General features: G+C 33.4%; 1 protein-coding gene across 10 annotated transcripts in view; it reads right to left on the bottom strand.

Moving 5' to 3' along the window:
* The window catches only part of Fak (protein tyrosine kinase 2 Fak), a 135,654-nt gene that overhangs the window by 12,585 nt on the left and 100,383 nt on the right, over window positions 1-22,686 (bottom strand). For 6 of the 10 annotated variants that reach the window (XM_085194136.1, XM_085194134.1, XM_085194131.1 and 3 more), the window contains 10 exons: window positions 8,870-8,982; window positions 3,542-3,726; window positions 3,187-3,342; window positions 2,474-2,553; window positions 2,015-2,171; window positions 1,536-1,683; window positions 1,117-1,238; window positions 708-791; window positions 420-501; window positions 106-141 (listed from right to left, as the gene is read on the bottom strand). In XM_085194136.1, the coding sequence (XP_085050262.1) occupies window positions 106-141; window positions 420-501; window positions 708-791; window positions 1,117-1,238; window positions 1,536-1,683; window positions 2,015-2,171; window positions 2,474-2,553; window positions 3,187-3,342; window positions 3,542-3,726; window positions 8,870-8,930 (1,111 nt within the window). In that variant the 5' untranslated portion in view covers window positions 8,931-8,982. Of the gene's footprint in view, window positions 1-105; window positions 142-419; window positions 502-707; window positions 792-1,116; window positions 1,239-1,535; window positions 1,684-2,014; window positions 2,172-2,473; window positions 2,554-3,186; window positions 3,343-3,541; window positions 3,727-8,869; window positions 8,983-14,385; window positions 14,902-22,686 lie in introns of all 10 variants that reach the window. The other 4 variants (XM_085194127.1, XM_085194126.1, XM_085194129.1 and 1 more) reach the window with 4 other exon arrangements.

Consider the following 22,686-nt stretch of genomic DNA (forward strand, 5'->3'; position numbering starts at 1 on the left):
TATTTATGTATTATTATTTTGTAAGAAAATTTGTTAAGTTACGTTAAGTATAATATCAAATTTATAACTCAAAATATAACATTACGGTTGTGAAATAAAACTTACTTTTGCACTGACAGTTCAGTTGTTTCCACACAGTTGCTTGTAAGGAAATTAAAAAAAAACATGAGAATAAACTTTCAGTAACATATTGTTTCTAAGTAACAAGACTTACTAATCTTAAATGTGAAAGTTTGTCAGGGGAAGTTCCTCTTTCACGCATAAACTATTGAACTTGAAATTGTAAAGTTTCATGTGATGTAATACAGCTTAAATATAAGAATGAATAGTTACGTAAAAGTTTTGTGTAGTTCGTCTATATTATAAAATAATAACTTTAGGCCAGGCAGAGTCACGGCACACAAAAAATTCCGACTTACTTGTTCTATTCCATAGCGAGGTTTGAGAGTCAGTAACGAGCCTACAGTACCCATCTACTAGATCCGCTAAGCTTTCTGCAGCCTGAAATTGACATATTAATGTTTAAAACAATAATTTTCATAAGATAAAGCAAGTTTTTTTTTTAAATAAAGTAATTGTTTATATATACATAAGTATAAGATACTAGAAACTTGGACAGCAAGTGGTTTTACTAAATACAGCGCGTCAAACTAAAAAAAATATATAATAGAGAATAAGAAAAAAATATATATTAGTTTTATTATTACCTCAACACTGCTGCAAGTGATCGTTAGCGTCTCCGCCGCACCCTTCACTCTGAGCTGTAGCGCTGCCTTGCCGCAAGAACCCGTCTGAAATATAACCAAAAATAATAATCACCACCAAAGAACACATCAATTTCTTTAATTTTTTTATTTATTTGATGCATGGAATAACATATTCTATCTAAATAATAGGGGGCATCCTATGTATATGATAAATATTAGGATAGATGTTCATTCCTTGTCATTTACACAATAATTACTAAACGAATTTAATAAACTATAGTAGTTCTGTTTTTTCATTACTTCAACGAAATTAAGGTGTATATGTAACATTTAATTACTGAATAAAGCATTTCTTTATTTTTATTTATTTACTTTCGTAACCTACATAATTATAATCATAATGTTATACCTGTGTTTGTGATTGCTGTGTACAGTTAGACTTTAAGGTCTGCACCGCCACAATGTCGCAGAAGGACGCTATTTTGGTATATGTGGGGGGTTCCCCTGCTTTGTGTGACACGTATGATATATCTGTGAAGAAGGTATAATGAAGTAAAGATTTTTCAGTATATTAGATATTTTTTTAATAAATTGAAAAAGTGGCTGTCGAGGCGCGGCGCCACAGCGTCTGACTTCAAACATCGCGGTTGTGTTCGTAGATTATTTTCAATTTCTCATTTTGTTAAGAAGACAAAGTGCAGCACTGAATTTAGCCACTCATCATGTAATGCCTTAAAAATATACTTGTTGCGTGGGGCACGGAGTGCCGTAAGTACCACCTGCAAGCCCTGCAATGCGGTATAAAGAGTGAAGCTAAACCAAACTCACCGATATCTGGTCCAATAGCCAACTCCACGGGTATCGCCCACCCTGTGCCGAGCGCGCCCGTAAACGTCTCGCGATCGTAGCCGTAGTGCGTGTGCATCGTCTCTAGGTACTTGAGCATGCAGTCTGTATCGCTTAGATTTGCTACCTGCTGGACATTATATAACAAAGCAATTATTTAGCAACACAATTATTAACAAGCCAAAATCATTTATTTGGACGGGGTGCAAGAGGTGCGGTTTTAATCTACGTTAAAAATGTTATACGTTTACTAACAAAATGTTTTCCTAAATATAGAATAACACTTAAAAAGTGTTATAACTTAAATATTATCGATCATAATATATTTAACATGCCATGTAATCATTTCATTAAGACAATCTTAATCAACTTTAAAAAAGAAGGCGTGACTTAATAGATCACCTACTTAACAGTTCTAAAACTTTAATAAAGTCATATAGGAAATAAATAAAAAAAAATACCTTTTTATACTGTTGCTGTATGGCTTTCTTTAGTACTTTGGGTTTGATAGCGTCGAGGACAGACTTTGGCAGGAACTTGTGCAGACCGAACTCCTTTTCTAGATATTCTATACTGGACTTCTTGTCGAGTGGTACGTGCATGTCTTTGCAGAAATATCTGTAGAAAAGCAAATATTTCAAGCAATGAGTACGAGATTTCCAAGACGTTAATATTAGTGATACTTATTTAATTCAATTTCTTGTCTGTATTCCATTGCTATATGCAGGGCTGGCAGAGTCTGTTATAATTTTGCAAAGCTTTGCGTGTTGAACGGCCCAACTCCACGCCGCACATGTCATGCGAGGTGAAAATATAAAATTATGCATTCCTCCAAGTGGGAATTGAACCCACAACCTAGGAAACTTTTGTAAATTTTAAATTATTTTATTATTGTTCAAGTAACATTTTTTAATACTCACTTCATTTCTAAGCAACATATTTGTATAGCCAAGTCCTGATCCACCATTGGGTGATTAGCATTAAGATAGTCGTGTCGAACCTGAAATTATTAAAAATATTTATTGTATTTATATATAAATTTTAGAGTAAAAAATGATTTATTCTCATCTTACCATCATCAGTTCAGTTCAGTTAAGTTAATATTTTTTTATAGTTTCATGCCGTAAGTAGAGAACCTAGTGTCTTGATGGCGAAACACATTGTCGCGTTTTGTTTTGTTAGAACGGGGAAACGAAAATCGGTTATTTCCTAGAGTGGGGGATCGACCGAAAACAATCAGATGCTCGCACTCCCCGCCACTGATGGTCACTTAAATCATATTATTATAAAAAGTATTTATAAAATATAACAATTTCCTTTCACGTCATCTCTATCTGAGAACTTGTCATGACCAGACATTGAGAATCTATGCAAGTATGGGTTATGGTGATGACAGATTTTATCGTGGGCTAGTTATTATCTCAATATACTTGATAAACGTGAATATAATTGTTACGTTTAATTTCTTTATTTCGTTAAAACAAACAATTACGTATTTGCACCACAAATGTGGGCAGGCAACCTAAAGAGAGAGTTTCATTATTTTCTTCTTTCATAAATCTATTTATTAATAAAAAGGTTTCATTTTTCTACTCTATTATAAAAAACATATACAAAAGAACCCACTACTAACCTGATCATAATAATAATGGAAGGTGACACGGTCGGAGTCGCACAAGTCGCGCAGGTTGGCGGGCAGGTAGCGCACGCGCAGCTCCAGCCGCCACTCGGAGGCTGGCCACTTCGTTATCAGCTCTGACACCGGCGTGTCTTGGTGGATCCATCGTATCTGAAGATTATAGAGGCGTATAAATACGTAAATGAAAGGCAGAGGGAGACCTCAATCCACTATAGGGAACACAGTATCAATGATACTAGAGAAGTGTCACGTAAAACGTTGATAACAGTGGACGAGACGAAATAGGTATGCAATGACGCAACAATTAAAAACATTATTATATTATATTTTTCCTGAAATTTCTGCTCACCTTTCCAGTAGTAAGCCTCCTCGCCCTCAACGCGTAGCACGAAGCGTACACCCGCTCCCCTGCCGCTAGTCTCACAGCGAGACATCGCAGTACAGAACGCACATCCTCGTCGGCTGATGCCCTCACCACGTTGAAACCTCCGTTTGGGAGGTGGATCTTCAACGTGGATGGGTCTGTTGATGCCCCTGGAATAACAGAGAGAGAGGAAATATAAGATATAAATCATAATTTTTTTATATCCTACTAATATTATAAATCCTACTAATAAAGTAAATGTTGAAAGTTAGTGAGGATGGATGTTTGTTCCTCTTTCACGAAAAAACTACTAAATGGATTTAGATGGAACTATTCAGTAATATAGCATAAGAAAAAAAAATTCACAGAAATAGGAACATCAAATATGCTTGATCATATTGCTTTAGTAGTACGTATTTATGCAATTTGCGACAGAGAATTTCCTCTTTTTTAGTGACTCATCCAAATTAAAATATATTATAATAATTGCAATCACCAGGTTATGTCATAAGTAATTAATGCTATAAATATTGTAATTATAGAAATACAGTATTCAGTTCATAATTTAGTAATTCTAAGAAATTAAATAGCTCCAACAAGGGAAAACGGGATTACCAAACAGATATTAAATATTACAAAACATTTTTGCAAGCTATTTATTTCAATATTAAATTTTTAATAAAAAGTAAATAAAATTCCCGCTCTATCCCTCATAGCGATAAGGTAGAGAATTTAGTGGTAAGATACTCCGTTCTGCTCTGTCCGCCAGAATTCAAGAAAGCGGAACCCAACGCCGCATCTTATTTTATAAGACCGGAAAATTGAAGCCACAACTCTCACAATTACACCGTAGTCTCAATATACGAGTATAAGTAAATTAGTACAATGATAAATGTGTAGGATATAATACTAGTAGGTACCTATGTGTTGGGACTTGACTTGTAAGTCGAATAGCTAGACAGACGTTGCCGGTTCAATTCTCAGTTATGACAAGTGTCTCTGAGATGAAAGTGAACATTTTTAGACAATTTTCGTATTATGGAATTAAGTTCGGAAAACAGAAAAAATGTATTGATTATGTTTGTCTTTAGTTTTTTATTAATTTGCAGACAATTAATAAAGAAAAATATGTACTCTGTGAAAATAATACAAATAATAAATGAAAGAACAAAAAAAAGTATTATACAAAAAATTGTCCAAAAACGAAAATACTATTAATAGTATTCAAACGATCATTTACATCAATATAATTGTAAAACGAATCCCATGTACCGCACAACTCACGCGCGACAAAGCCGGTATTTGTGTAATAGGGCACATTTGATCGCGTATAAATCTTATTAGAGCTAAGTAGAGTAGGGCGTTATATATATACATATATCTTGTATGGTGAAAAGCTAATCCCTGATTACCCTATATTATAGAAATGAAGCCGTAAAGTTATCAATTAACAACATGTCATTGAATATAATTGCCCTGGTGTTATATTTTAGTAATATGTGAGGCTACCTTCTGTCTGCGGCTTCGCCTGCTTGGTAAGAGGAAATAACCAAGATTTGTGTATGAAACATGATACAGGCTACAATGGGTTACATCCAAAAATATAAACGTAGTGAAATATATCCTATTCCTCGATAAATGGTTTATTCAATACAGAAAATTATTTTTAAATTCAAAGTAATAAATAGTTCCTGAGATTAGTGTTCAACCAACCAAACTCCACAACATTTATAATATAAATATAGAAATATAGAAGTATAGATATTGGTAGTTAGTGGAAATTAGATTTTCGCAAATATACTCGTACCTTTAACATATTTATTGTTTATACAAATTTCTTTATGACTACTGCTATCGCTGTTTGAGGTTCTGACAGTTATGGATTCGATTCTCACTCGGAGCAGTGAGTATATTATTTATTTACATCTCCTCGCTCTGTAATAAGAAAAAACGTGGCACTAGGTTCTACTCAACACGCAATGTTTCGAAAATTCGACGGAAATTGGATAACGAAGACTCTTAGCACTAGGTTCCCTCTGCCCACTCTGCTACATGCGACATGATATCGCGTGAAACTGAACAAAAAAGAAATAACCAATAGATCGATTATTATTAACTTAACTATATAATTTATATGCGAGGTTACATCTCCATTACAATTTGCATACCAAGCTACGCTACAAGGAATTTAGTCGACAAAAAACGCAATTATCATTCCACACCTACCATCGTTAATCCGGAGAACAATTGCGTTAGTATTATTTATTTTAATGTTATTTTTCACCTGCGGATAGACCGTCGCATCGCTCTTGGAATTACAATAAATATCTAACGATTGTTCTGTTTTCTTTATTCTAACTAGCATTTTATATTTTATTGATTACAAGAATGTTTTATACTTTACAGATTACCAAGTAGATGCGTGTTGGTTTCTTATAGGTGATTTGAATATAAAATGTCGATTTCGATTTAATTTAATTAAAACTGGACACCTAGTGTTACACCCCGTTTCCATTAAGACATTTCTGTTCCTCACTTGCGGAACTAAATGCCGCATTTAGCCTCGTTACCAGAGCGAAGAAATGAAAATATTAACTATTTGAGACTATTACCCTCGAGTGGAGATCGAACCCATAACCTGTCGCGTATATAGCCACTCTTATGCAACTTAGCTTTCAATAAATCTACCTACTCATCCGAGATTACATTAACGAATCACAAACACCTGCCAATCTTAGTTACCATCACATGTGAGGCTGTTTTTCCTCAGTCGCAAAGTTTTATTGCATCTACATAATCAGTATCTGGAAGCGCACGGTGCGAGTGCTTTAGATGCAAATAGTGTAACTCATTGAATAATAAAGTTCACTGGAACTCGGCTAAGTAGCGCACGGAGTTTCTAGTGACAACACTAAATTACTGGAAAATTGACTTTTCTTGACTTTTCCACGAGGAAACTGCGTCTTTAATGGTTTGTGAATATAAAAATTCCGTGGAAGAGTGTATGAAGCATGGTTTCCCGTTAAATTGGTGATGGGTGATGTAAAAGAATTAAAATAAAGACATTGATTGACAAGCATATAAATATTTATACCATATTATAGAATGTACACTAACATATAATATAAATGTTATTCGATGTATATTCGAATTACACTCGAGGAAATGTTAAAGTTAGGAGCAAGGTTATACGATTCAACGTTGACGGCTCTGTTTAGACAGAAATTGATAAGCAAAAGACTCTTAACTATGTTCCCAATACTATTAACAAATTTTACTAGCAATACTAATATATATGAATATAAAAATTTTCATTTCTTAATTCTGGTGTCGAGCGGCGTTGAATTCCGTCGCTCAACACGCAATGCCTACAGAATTCGGGGGAAAATGGAAATCGGAGTAATGTAATATTAAGACTGCCACAAGATTCCCTCAGTTTATTTTGCGTTTGGGGGGATACAGCGTGAGGTTGATTAAATTACAAAAAAAAACCACAAGCTTCCGCATGAAATTTCCATTAGAAACTAACGATAAAATATATTTTTTCATTTGTTTTTCCCAGCGTGACAACGCGGGCGGAAGGAAGCGTCACTGTTGGACCGGATGGGCCATAAATTATCGTTATCTGTCCCCCCAACGGCCACCGTGCCTAACCCATTATACTATCCGTCAGAATTATTCACGGATGCCCTTTGACTAGACATACAGACGGATTACATAAACAGATCTATAAAAATACGATGAAGACATTGCGTGTATGTATTTGAAACGTGTGATTGATATATCTACGTTCATTTAATTTTTTTTTCTTTAGATTATGTTCCTTTGATATCTGCTGTATCCTATTTATAGCACACTCCGTTACTCACTTTCTGCCTAATTTTTGGGACATTGTATGCTGAGAGCGGAACTTAAAATCGGTTTGTCTGAATACTAACTGAAAATAATACATCGAATGTAAATTGAACCCCCGACCACCGCTTATGGTGTTTTAAAGTTAGCCTCCTAGGCTTATTAAAATAACTTAAGCTGTATTGGCCCAATAATTTCGCTTTCACTTACTTCCATATAAATAACAAAAGATATACTTAAAAAAAAACAGCAAAATAAATAAAGAAATAGTAGTAAGACAAAAAAAGCACACTCGTTAGTGACCACGTGGCGGTACCGACTTACCGCCATCGATCGGAAGCGGTGACATCAGCGCGCCTTTGACAACGACGTCTTAAAGCGGGTATTCTTTTTTTTTATTAGCCACAAATGGAGCTTAAAAGCTAAAATCGTCGACGCTGAGTCAGAGTACGATCGGTCTGGATATAATTTTCACTTGTTTTATAATCCTCCCTTTAATATTGATGCTTTGGGAGGAATGTTATGAACTTTTTAAAATTTTAATTTTGGCATTACGTGTTGAGTGACGAAACTCAACGCCGCGCTCTGAGACATCGCCAGAGCGAAGAAACGAAAATATTAAATAATTCATTTCCTCGAGTGGAATTCGAACCCACGACGTGACAGACGTTTACAGTAACACGCTTGTGCCCCTGCACGTGCCATGACTAGCCTGAAGTTTTGTTTCACTTAAGATAAATAAGTATGTTAAATTAACATTTTAACGTAAAAAAACTTGGCATACCTTGAGTTTGAGTTAGGTATTTCGTCAAAGCGTGTACTTTACTCGACAATGTTTATTCTAATTTTTTTGTTCTGCAGCCTTGGCCTGTACCTACTTTTGTTATTTTTGTTGACAGTCTACAATGTAACTTACTCGTACGCTTAACATAATGACACAACTGTAATAATCTAAAATAGACTTTTGTCTTCTCATCATAAATACAGAGAAAACAAAACAATTCACGAAACGAAACATTTCACTATCCTCTTGTATTGCGTCAGCGATTGTTTTCTAATTTTTAAGACATAAATATAAGAAATCTAAATATTATTAATAAAAAGGTCTCAAATCAAATAATTTATTAGCTTTATTTTTTGTTATTGTACTACAAGCGTATTAAAAAAAAGCATCCTGTTTTAGCGGATATTCCTAAAAGGCTTGAAGACATCTACGATTAAGAGTTCCGGTATATATAATTAACAATTGTTTTTGACGCGAGAGGATCGGAAATACCAAATATAAAAAAGCCCTGACACAGTGCGAATGTAAATTGTTATTTCTTCTTAGATAATTCTGGTTTAGTTATAGTAATTTTAACAATATATTTATAAATAACTTAATTTAGGAAACAAAAGGAATTTGGTGTCAAAACATTTCGTTTCCTACTTATAACCCAGGCAATACAAAAATGTACTAACCGTGTGCAGGCGCAGGGGTGGCATGTCGCTTGGGCGAGCCGCCCTGCGGGGCCGGCTGCATCGCGCGCGCTAGCGGCCCCTCGCCGCACCGCCCGCCGCCTTCCGGCTCATGGCTGGAAAAGAATAAATAGGTTAGTCAAATTGATGACAAAAATGGTAAATAATAAATAAATACATTTTATTCGTCATTTAATATCATAATAAAAGACAATATAGTTGATTTAAATATGTAAATATCATATTAAAAAACATTTGCAAATATATGTTAATATGTATAAAAGCTATTATAAAAATGATCCATTTGCGTTGTACGCAATCCACATAACTTCAATTCATACAATAGGTGCATCAAAATAATAGTTTTCAATTTCCACCCTCGCAGCCAGATCGTCCATTCCACTGTCAACATAGATATATGTTAACGATTTTCCAAAACCATAAACTCAGTTGGCCACACCGGCGTCTCACTTGGGCAGTACATGGGCCCTGTTTTAATTATCCACAGGCCAGTGGTTGAAATGCAAGGTACAAAGGCGTGTTAGGGGAGTTTCCCTCCGTCTGACTGACCAGGCGTTCTAGGTTTCAAGGATCTTTCCGCTATTGGTATTTATCCGTAAATAGAGCTAACATTCCTATACAGAATGTTATATTATTGTATTGATTAAGGGGTAGAATTATACAAATAGGTAATATTATATAACGACTGTTCCATTTCATATTTATACAGGAAATTCCGTTAAATAAGTTAATATTAAACAAATGCATTACTTTTTCGCTTCAAGCTGTATTCCGCACTTAGCGGGGAACTGGGAACCTAGTGTTAAGAGACTCCGTTCCCATTACGACACTTCCGTTCCCCACTTTCCGCTAAATTCTAAAGGTATTACGTGTTGAGTGGTGGAACTCAACGCCGCGCTTCGCCTCGTTACCACTCATCTTATTCGTTAGAGCAAGGAAATAAAAATATTAAATACATATCTCAATCCTGTGTTACTTAAAATAATATCAAAAAATAATATTATTTGTGACACATGATGGTCACGCTATGGGGGGGAGGGGGGTGCCCCTATGGAGGCGGTCATCGATTGATATTCGGCGCATGCAAATGCACTGTGCAGTGTGCATGTAACGCTGACATGCTCTTTTTGTTGTTTTATCGAAACTTGTATATTGACGAAATTCTACGGTTGGTTGCCATTAAGCTTTTGTTACAGAGATTTCTGAATAATTTACTTTTTTAGAGTTCCGTATATGTAAAAACGGAACCACATAGAATCACTTTGTTTTCCGTCTGTCAAGACCATTTATCCCAAGATCGCGTGGAGGTATCAAGTGGAAATTGAAAGGTGTTCTCCCTCGAAGCACAAGAAATTAAGCCTCTAAATCCACGCATTCAAAAATATAATTAAATGTTTGCATGAAATTTGCCTTCTTGATTTGAAATCTTTCGATTAAAATAAAAATGAACAAACTACATTAACTCTGATACTTAAGTGTACCTATATAAAAATTAGAAAACATAATATGACATATTTATTACGAATTGTTGAAGATCAGTTTAGTAGTACAGAACATTGCGTTCTGATAAAATAATGTACGCAATTGATAACAAACAATGATAATAAATAAGACAAAGGAAAAAGTTAAGAATTAATAGAAATAGTCATTACTCAAGCATGAGTAATAATCACTCATTTTTTAGCCTCACGCTAGTAGTAGGCAGAGGAAACTTAGCGTTAAGACATTTCTTAATCCACTTTCGCGCTTTGTCTTGTTACCAGAGCGAATAAATGGAAATATTAATAAATAATAATTCATTCCCAAATGGGAATCGAATCCACTACGACGCGTTCACACGCTTGTGTAAATCGGTCACAATCTTTTTGTATACCATGAAGTGAATTTCAGTAAACAGCATAAATAAAAATATTACATTTGAATTTTTAATATAATAAAAATAAAATTTTGATTATATTAAATCAAAACAACACAAAAAATTAAAAAAAAAAACAATGCGTAAGTCTATAGGATTCATTCAATTACAACATTGAATTGGATAAAAAGAATAAAAAGAGCAAAATTCGCGTGGGCTTGAAATGTGCGCCATAATAAGTTGAACAAATGGATATAAACTGAAACATTTATATACCAAAATAAGTCAACTGTAAAGTTACATAAGCTTGCATTTACTTTATGGATGTGCTTACATAATATCATCGAGTGGACGTCCTGGTAGAGTTGGTATATTCCTCCAGATCCACGACTGGCCTGAATAGTTCATATATTTATATATTTTTACATTATTACATAATATAGCTTCATTTACATTAAAATGTGTCATTGGGCCAAATTTCAACACGATGCATTAATGTAATAAAAACTAGATCATATGCAATTGCATATGATATTGCATATGCAATGGACGCGATAACACTATCACTTACAAAACTGACCTACCTATATACCTACATATTGTGCATATATCTATATAACAAAAAAAAACAACGCAATAATAGAAATGATAAAAAATAATAAAATTAAATCAGCTTCACGGTGTATCCCGCATACAGCAGGATAGGCAGAGAGAACCTACTGTTAAGACACTTCGTACTCCATTTTCCGCCGAATTCTGAAGGCATTGAGCGAAGAAATGAAAATATAAATTTAAATTAATATTTAATTTCTTCGAGTGGGGATCGAACCCACAACCAGTAATAGAAATGATTCGAGAACAGATACGTATTTATAATTTTGAAGAGAGTTTTGCCTAGTTTTAATAGAAATTTAAGCGAAAGCTTACACTGTATCGTAGTAAATTGTAAGTTAAAGCGTAATTATTAACTTATCTTTGCATAATATTATTGATATAAATTCGTATATTGAATATTTATTTTCTTATTATTGTATAAATCAATTTTATGAAAAAAAAGGTATAGTAATTTTGATATATTATAAGCTGAACTACTGTACAATGTCACTTAAATTACTTTCATACAATAAAAAAATAACGCATGAAGCAATAAATATTTGAAGAATGTATCCAGATGATACAAAATTGGACACCAGCTGTGAATTTATTCGTGAGATAAAAACGCGAAATAACAATAACAATTATAATATATTCGATAACGAATTACAATCGAAGTATAACTTGACGGTGTAAATATCACTTTGAACTGTTATAAAGATGTTTTCGATCGGTACGAGAACCAATTAACAAATTTAAGCGGGATCGAGGCCGTCCTGGCGCAGGGGCACAAAAGTGTGACTTTAATGCGACGATTGTGGGTTCGAACCGAACTATTTATTAATAATTTCATTTCTATGCTCTGGCACCAACACAAAAGCCCGGCGTTCAGTTCCGCAACTCAACACGCAATGCCCCGAAAAAACGGCGGAAAGCGGAGTGTCTTAACACTAGGTTCTCTCTGCTTATATATAAAATATTCGATAATGAATTACAACCAAAATATAACTTGACATGGGCAAAGATCACTTAAACTGTTATCAAGATATTTGCGATGAGTGCGAGAATCAATTAACAATTTTAAATGGGCTATACGTTGTAAAAATCGCAGTCTTTACTTTTAATTGGTTTGCATAAAGCTTTGAAATGGTCTAGCTGAATATTCATGACGCGGTGCTGCGTTCCCGTGATGTACTGATATGGAGGATTTTGAGACCAACGTAGATTATATAATACGTTTGATGTATAAGATAACATAAATACTGAAAAAAGAAAGATATTGAACAAGAAAATTACACACTTAAACAATTAATTTCATAAAAAAAAATTATGTCAAAAAGCAGCCTTATCACTTAAAAATGATACCAAGCAACCTGATTAGAAGAATCAATCAAAACGCCGAATTCTGGAGGCACTGCCTGTTGAGTGGCGGAACACAACGCCGCTTTACCATTGCGAGGAAATGAAAATATGAAACATTACATTTCCTCAAGTGGAAATTGAGCCCACAACCTGTCGCGTTTATAATCGCATTAGGGCCCATAAGCCCTTGCGACACAAATGGCCTAATTATTATTTATTATTAAAACTACAAAAACCAAGCCAACTAACCAAAACGTACCAATTTAGTCTTAAAATTCATTGATTACAACGATCGAGATTAACATCATTAGATGAATATTATAATCATAAAATTAACAAAAATATACTATTATAACATGTAAGATGTCGTCACAAATCCCAATTCACCTCACGTAAATCATAACGGACGTGGACAGCGAGGCGCCAAATTATTAATATAGATCTATTATTATTAAGCTTATTGTAATTAAGAGTTATTATTAATAGTGATGATATAAATAATCGACGCCGTCGTGACGCTATTAAAATGTAATTGAACTTAATAGTTACAAGTTGAAATATAAGCTATAGAATATTATAGCACGTTAGAAAAACCTACTTGATTGAAGTGCTTTGTTATAGTTTTGCCTTTCAGCACCTTTTTTGTAGCTCCCGTATAGCAGGACAGTTAATGGAAACTTGGTGTCAAGATACTTCGTTCCCACTCATCGCACAACTTTGAATGACGAAATACAACGCTGTGCTGTGTCAGAGTGTGAAAATTCTCTCCTGAGTGGAGATCGAGTCCACAACCATCATTCAGACGTAGCCCTACTGCGCCACGACGCGACGGCCTAATTGCAACGTTCGAATACTTAAAATTAGTCAATTGTAAATGTACGGGAAAATGGAAGCATGTGTACATAAAAAGTAATTGTTTAATTTATACTTAACTTAGACACTGAAAATAAATTGATTGATACTGTTATTATAAAATAATAGTACTAATAGTATAATTATTACCAAAATAGCAATATATTAATATGTTTAATAATATAATCCTACCATTCAGAATATTATGACACACAAATGAAAGAAAATTGGTCTATTACAACAAAAAATAATGAAAGAAGTTAAATTATTTATTTCCCATATTAAAAAAATATTACACAATTTTAATATTTTATTGATTCGGCATTGACACGGACAGAAGACCACAATTAAAAAAACATACATATATTAGACAGTAACGTAATTCCATCAAAAATGATCAATGACCGAAGCCGAGCCTAACTAAAATATGCAGCCTTCAAAACGCTGCCCACTCGACGCGCGACGCCCACAGCGTTGTGTAAGGTGGAGACATTCAAGATTACGAGTGTAAGGGAAAGTATCCAAATTAATTACATCCAGTCTAGTCGTACGACGTTCGATTGCATTACTTTGAGCCACCTTGTAAATATGAAGCCAGCTTCCATTTATAAAACCTGTATTATTACTACGGATACGAATAGTGTGCCGAAATGCATATTTAAAAAAAAAACAACAAAAATTACGAGGCGGGATTTGAACCTGAGCCTCTTGGAAATCGTCAAGTTTTCTGACCATTAAGGCCTATTTTTTAACGGATTACATAGAACTTAAAAATTTACTTTTTGAGGAAAATAAACTTAAAAGTAACTTAAAGTACAAAATAAAAAAAGCAAACCTTTTAGATCGAACCCGCGTATACCTCCAGGTGCTACTGCTATAGTGTCCTGAGCTTGATGGACAGAGCAATAACTGAAGACTGTTCGGCCTTGGCTGCCTCTGCTTTTTCAATCTAAATTTGACCACATCTTCTCTTTTTAGCTCTTTCACAGGTGGCTTCTTAGAATCTACACTTAATCTGTACTCATCTGTACTCTTCTTCCTTAATTCAACATCATCTATATTTAAGCTATCTAATTTTTCGTTGATAAAACTCCTAGATCTTAGTAAATCCGGTGTTTCATCAATTTTGTCGTGTTTTCGTATCTCGATTGGTGAGATCGGCGGGCGTCGGGGCTCGAAGACGATTTTTGAATATTCGTTACTTCGCCGCCATAAACGTGGTGACAACGGCCAAAATCGCCCGTTGGGCTGTGCTGACTCCATAACCATGTTTCAAACACTTTATATTCAAATATATAATCCAATTATTTCACATTAGTTTGACTATATTGATGTTTTTCACTTTGATATGCTATAAATTACCATAAAAAAATAATAACAAAACTAAAACTTACATATTGTATAAAATTGAGTGTATTTTCACAATGATATAAAAAAATAAAAACAAATACAAAAATAAACGTGTGCGATATGCGACAGTAATTGTTTGACTAAATGAGGGGCAAAGAAATATTGCATTTCCACTTCCCTCCTTCCCCCCTCCCCCGAGCTATCAATCGCGTTACGCCTACGAATTCCAGATAAAGACGATATGAATGAATCAAATGACGGTCTACACGTAACGCATAACAAAGCGTGACAGGTAGATAAATATATAGCTTAAAGTTATGTTTGCATAGAAATAGGATCGAAACATGTTATAACTTGTTATAAGATTTTTAATAGCACAAAACTTCCAATTTTCTATTTAATATTATGTATTTATATTATTCGAAAATATTATTTTTCTTTTAGGTTTTCGCTTCACCCCTAGCGGGAAAACCACGGACGCCACGGCACGGTATTAAATACACTATGTTTTGAAAAATTTGTAAGAAATGCGAAAGTAAATTTGAAGCGAAGTATTGATTCAACACTTCTAAATTACTCTATGATATTAGAGAGATAAGTACGTACAATTGATCGAACATGAATGACAATGAACTATTATCAGATATAGACATAGCCACCGGAACTGTGCCACCGGACACCACACCGGATTAAGACCATGTTTTGAATCATAAATATATACGAATAGCAAGCCCTGCCATCACCTTATTATTATTATTAATAGATAGATGTTAAAGTTTACTATTCATATATAGTTACTTAATAATAATCGTAGCGCAGCGGTTCAGTACCTGACTATATAGCGAAGTTTGTGGGTTCGATTCTCATTTCTCTTTTAAATCAAATTCTATTTGCCTATTCTGCTATAAGCGGAATACAGCTTGAAGCTAAAAAAAATAAAAATATTCAAATATATTTATGACTTTTGTTAAATCCCTTTGTCTTGTACTTTAAACTAAGGCGTGTCAATTCAATATTGAACTTTGTCTACATAATTATTAATGGAAATATATCAACGGATTGAGGAAATACAATTAGTTATAAATTATTTTATAATTTATTTTATTGGAAATAGAATCCTAGTGGAATTTGTACCCACATTATTGTGTATAGTTAGAAACGCCCGATTGCGAATACTAAGTTAAAATACCAATTCAGTCGATTTCAATAAAAATTAATTTAATGTTATAAAACTATATATAAACAAGTATATTGTATAAAAATCCCACAATTTATGGAAGCACGTCAGTGAATTCCAAGTAATATTTGCATTTTTCGAGATATCGATGAGACTCTATGGCAGGTGAATACATTACGATAAGGAAAATTTCGACAAGTGTTCATTCATATATCATTTAATATTGATAAAGGAAAAAACCTCACGTGGCGCAGATAGTAGGTAATACCCGCAGGCGAGTTGACCAGGACTCTCAAGTCGACATAACTATTAAAAATCATGCAACTTCAACAGTTTACTATATATCGACAATATTACAAATATGAGAAAAAAAAGTATCCTATGTTCATCCCGAGACCCTCAAATATCTCTATCTGAGTATTTTATCACAATTAAATTAGCGGTTTGGCCCTGATTGCGTAAAAGACAGACAGACAGACAGACAGAGTTACTTTCGAATTTATAATATAGGTATGGATTTTCTACAACGTTTTAAGGCAATCTAGGGACAGGGAGGCATGGAAGCATTTCGTTAGCTCTTCCTACAGGACCTAGCAGAACGGGCACGACCTTCAGTAATGAAGAAAACGACGAAGAGAATATATTCTACAAGCAAATAAAAAAATCAAAGTGCTATCAATCGATACTCATTGAAATTTCAAGTACCAAACTACCTATACAAAATAAACGTGCCTCGTTATCCTCATAGTTTTCTCACAATCAACTTTAAAATCTGCATCAAAAATGGATAAACATAAAAACTGTTATGCATCAGGATGCGTAACAACATTGCACTACGAAGGAAGCGGCGCGCGGTGGCAGGACGTAATCCATTTGCTATGTTAATGTTGACGTACCGAGCATAAATATTGGCGCGACGCTACTCCTGTCCTCCTGTGTATGTTTTAAATGTGTACAAATGTTTTCTCTTTAGATTGCCGATCAAATTTACAAGAGATTTTTATTGTTTTTATTATTCATGTAGCTAGTGTAGTCTATTTCAGTATGCATTTTATCTATATATCTATATATTTCGAATTTCAGGCAAGTTTGAGAACTTTGCGGACCAATATGCATACACACGCTATAATTGACCAGGAAATTATTTATATTCAATCCAGAGGAAACACAAGTATTTATATACAAAGACTTTTTTGCAGGGATATAAGCGTGCGACTTCTGCCAATCAACACGTAATGCCTCCAGAATACGGCGGAAAGTGGGGGAAACGTCTTAACACTAGGTTCCCAGGTTCCCACTACCTACATTGTTATGTGCGGGATACTGCGTGAAGGTAAAAAAAGGATAAAATATTTCTATTTTGAAAATAATTTATATAAGGAAATCATTTCTTAATTAAAAAGTTATATTTTAAAATGACTTATTTATAAGTTTCGGCATATTCTATGGTGGCATCCAAAATGGCTGCTTACATTTAGGTATAGACGGGAAGCCCTGAATCACCGGAAGTAAAAGTAAACAATGTGAAGACATTATCATTCGGTGTATTGACTCAGACGAAGTTTCTCGAAATCGCAGGACATTAAGGACATGTATCGACATATTGATTAATATGTTTCGCTCGAAACAGCTAAGGATACGAATTTAGTAGTTTGGTATATTTAAATAATTACTACAGCTATAATATATTATATAGAAATATAAGAAATCCCTAGGACATTTTAATAAAATGGCAAATTATGTGACTTTATATGATAAAGTTATAGAAAACTATAAAATATGCGAGAAAATAATACGAGGAAGAGAAGTGTGGAAAATGGGGAAGTGCATTAATACTTAGGTTCCCTCAAAATATCAAATTTCTCCTTTTTTTATTTTCATCCACCGGTTTTGAGCAGAAGTTGAATATGCCAATGAATAACAGAAATCTATTATTTTGAATATAATGGAATTTAATATGAAATTTTACTTCAACATGAATAATATAAACTAATAGATCTTAATAAAAGTTACTTCAAAATGTGGCAAGAGAGAGCATAAGACGAAATAGGAGCTTTTGTACTGACGTCGGCAAGGCTATGAATTTTAATTAGTACCGCGGTGCAGCGCCTCGAGTAGGTAATTTGTGCATATGAAACTAGAAGTTGAGAACGTTAACTAAGCGAAGAAATTAGTGGCAGACTTTCTGGCAGAGATGTGGTTATATCAAACTAATTATTACGCACAGTATATTAAATTATCATTAACGTTTTCATATTATATGAAAGTTACTTATTTTCAAATAATATGTAACATCCTATATGAATCTCCACACTCGAGGAAATATTTAAATTTATATTTTAATTTCTTCGCTCTAGTGTCCAGACTAAGCGCGGCGTTTAGTTCCGCCTCTCAACACGTAATGCTTCCAGAATTCGGTGGAAAATGGGAAACAGAGTTTCTTAACATTAGGTTCCCTCTGCCTACCCTTTTGTATGCGGAATACAGCGTAAAGCTGAAAAAAACACCTATATAAACATAAGGCGACAGTCTTTCGGCAGACATTCTAAGTAATCAATCAATTATATTTCTGTCACAGAATTAAAACAGAGGAGCCACTCGCATACAATAGCCGGAACATACAATACGTAGAACCACTTAGTGGGTACGACATATTTACTTCCAAATTACGTTTAGGCGAATATGGCTTTTGAGGCCTAATTTATAGGGAATATTATGCCACAATAATATTTGGTACATTTGAAGAGCGTGGGACTCGGAACGCCTCATATCGTATGCATTGCGATCGAATGACAGTTGCTTGGAAATTTGAAAACTACATTTGTTATGCAAACATGGAGTGCAGACTTAAATAAAATTTTAGATCGATAGTGTAGGATGATGTTATTTATTGTCAGCTAGACTTCTTTTCGTGGGTTTGCTTGCGTAGGTCTTGTCATTTACATTGAAAATATAAGTGACGAGATGTAAAGGCCCATAGTTGTCCAGCTAATCGTAATTTATTGTTATTGGAAAAATAGACTATGCGCCGCCATTTTAAAGAAACTCTTATTGAAAAAGTGTCAAAACGAATGCTGGTCATTTATATTGTAATATTATGTTTAACCAAAAAGAATTTAAATTATATTGCACCACGCTAGTAGAAAATTAAAAGATCTAAATAACTAAATCTACCTAAATACCTACACTTAACACTCATTAGCAACATCAAATCAAATTTGACATTGACGTTTAAAAAAAAATATATATAAAATACATTATCAAACATAAAAATGCACAATACATATTGATTGAGAGCTGTCATTCGCGATCATTTTTCATATCCTAAATATTATCCGATACGGGTGTAATGGTACGTTGAAAACGTCGACAAATGCGCTAAATTCTGACGGATGGACGGCGTCAATCATTTAGAAAAAGGATTTACGTTTTTATGGTTTCTATATTAGAACTATGCAACGGAGTTAGAATTGTAAAGAAATTTTTATGCTATATAATACGTACTTAATTAATTTATATTGTTTTCTAGATAATATGAATCATATTTAATGTAATATTTTCCATATAATTATAAATTTAGATGCACCGTACACAATCTCCTTGTCTTCACACAACGTGTCATTGGCGAAGTGATATGTGCTCAATTGGCACGTCCAGAAACGCCATAATCTAAGAACAACCACAATATAATATTTATAAATTTCAGTATTAATTTATTCTATTGTGTATTACGTTTTTATAAAATATAAGCCTTACAATATTAACTATATTCTTTATTAGTAATAATAAAAAAAAAACATAATAATGCTTAAAAAAATCTTATCAATTAGAAAGTTTTCTGTAATTTCTCCTTCACAGCTTACAATACTTTGTAAGAACTCAATTTTATAATACATTAACTGTACCAGAACGTGACGAGACTGAATAAGTTAAATTAAACCGGACTTTTATATAAAAACGAAGTTGTAAATACAGGCTCAATTGTCAGATTAAATTTGAGAACGCTGATGTTTTAATTTAGGCTATTGGAATATAAGGAATCTGACATGGCACATACACTTTAAGTGAAGCAATAAATATTATTATATTATATATTATAAAATAAAAAAATACTTTTAAACTTTTATAGCTGTATCCTATAAGAGAAGTCGCAAATCTTGTTGTTAAGCGTAGTAGTGCATAAAACTCTGATTGTATTTGTATTGCCATGATTAGCCCCTGAAGCCTACTCCTGGGTCGCAAATCCAAGACACTGTTCCGAGCTCATATTAGTATTACTATCTGATGTACGTATATTTATAAAACAATAACAAAGTAAATAATTCCAACAACGGGTGCTTTTTTTCACATCATTAAAATACAATAATATAACAATAGTACAAATTGACATTGCCAATTCCAGTTCATAATTTCAGTTAAGTAGCCGGGTGACGCAATGTCGAGACCGATACGATAAAGGATACATATCAAGTGGCATGAGTATTCATTTCATTAATCTATATATATAAAATCGAAAGGTCACTCACTCATCATGAAAGCTCAGAAACTATATGTGCTAGGAATCTCAAATTTTGCATAGGAGTTACTTATAGGACGTAGGTGCTCGCTAAGGCGGGAATTTACAATATTCGATTTCTAAGGGGTTGTTTTTGCGGTCAAAAGTTTGTATGAAACTTCGTTACTACAAATGCTAGGAGTGTCAAATTTTGCATAGACGTCACTAGGACGTAGTCATGGAGACAGAAATTAACAATAACATAGTTCACGCGAGTGAAACCGCGAGCGGGCCGCTAGTTTTATTATATTTATATTTATCTAGGGAGGGTATTTCTCTGAACTATCACTTTTATATTGTAAGGGGAATTATTAAGGGATTGGTATTGAACTAATTGTCTGGTTCCTCCAGTTAAATAATTTAAAACTTTAGCGCTTTTCGGTCTCACGTGTGAGTCAAATATTATAACTGTTTTAAAATTTTATAAAATAGTAATTAAAGTAGCTAACATAATTCATTTTGAAGACACCTTTCAACGTTCCGCTGTTAAACATTCCAAGAAACTAACTAATAGCTTGAGTAATACAAAAGAAAAACCGTGAATAACAAAGAAGCAAAAAAATATTCTGTGAATTAAACCAAGCAGGAAATTTAAATAATAAAGATTTTGCTGCATTAAGGAACTTTGTATTTAAAGTATAAATAAAAATAATTATATAAAAAAAGACATTTCTGATCATCTATAGCCGATGTTTACAGGTCTAATTGCCCGATAGCCGATTTAGGACATGGAACGCTAAAATTTGATAGGTACGGGAACGGAATTATAGGCTATATTACTATAATTCCGTAAAAATTAGCAATATCTATGTCTCGAGACATATTTCCAAAAAGAAACCGCAAGGGATCATTAAAACGTAATACAATATTATTTATTAGCGTGCGGTTATAGCTCTGGATGCGCGCCAAAGGACCCGATGAATCACAACAGGGTGTTCCTGTGAACGAGTTTGTGTCACGTCGATATATTTACTATAGCTTCATTTTCTTTTTATTTGTTTAAGTTAATTTAATGATTGTTTGTGCATATTACACTTAATATGTAAATAAGAGTGAAAGCTTTTTAAATTTAAATACCTTTTTTGTTTTGTGTGTTAAATCCTAAAAAGATGAGACACTATTGAAACAAGGACGTGAAAAATTTACAATTTATAACAATTTAAAATGATAAATTTCATCGAATAAACTGAAAACTCGTCTTAAGTATACTTTCTGAGATCACACTTATTCATATATAATAATTTTAATAAAAATAATAAATTACGGTAGAGTCAAAGGCTTATTATATTCCCGCATTCTTATATCCACTTAAGTACTTAAAATTATAATGAGGCTCATCAAATAATTGGCAAATTAATATATATCTTTAAAGGCTGTAGCCATTCCAGTTTAAGCCTCCATCCATACAGACTGGTAAAGGAAGTACGAAATGCTTTTGGCTCTATTTCAAACTTTCCAAACGTATTTCGGTTATGTGAGACCGCACTGCATTTCAATACCTAGGCTCAAATAAAAAGTCCGTATGACTTACAAATATATTACGAGTAGGTATCCCGGAATAAAATACTGAAAAATTATTAATATTCTTCAAATATATATATATTTATTTATTAATATTCTTAAAAGATTGAAAATTTATGAATATTCTTCAAATTTTAAAAGAATTTCTTTTTGTATAATGCGAAAGAATAAATTCAGCGCAACGCTTACAAAGTCCTTATTTAACTAAGAAAAACAAAAATATACATTTAATCAACATTAACAAATAATGATGACTAAAGATATATCAGATCCTCAAAAGATACGCAAACACACCCGTTACCTTTCTTGACATTATACAAATACAAATTAAGCTTACATATAAAATTAAAAGGATCAAAAAGATCAAGTTACAAATGACAGTTACGTCATATTCGTGACAGACCGCCGACCTTTATAAGTGGGATATGACGAATGTCAGAATGTGTGTCAGTGATTATGAGAGCGACAGACCTAACCTTATTTGCCCTTTTAGTTCACCCACTTTACTTAAAGGGAACATGTTTTCTACTTTT

Source organism: Heliconius melpomene, chromosome 12 (assembly GCF_056956725.1).
Source record: "Heliconius melpomene rosina isolate 202511_hmr_F chromosome 12, ASM5695672v1, whole genome shotgun sequence".
Classification (NCBI taxonomy): Eukaryota; Metazoa; Arthropoda; class Insecta; order Lepidoptera; family Nymphalidae; genus Heliconius; species Heliconius melpomene.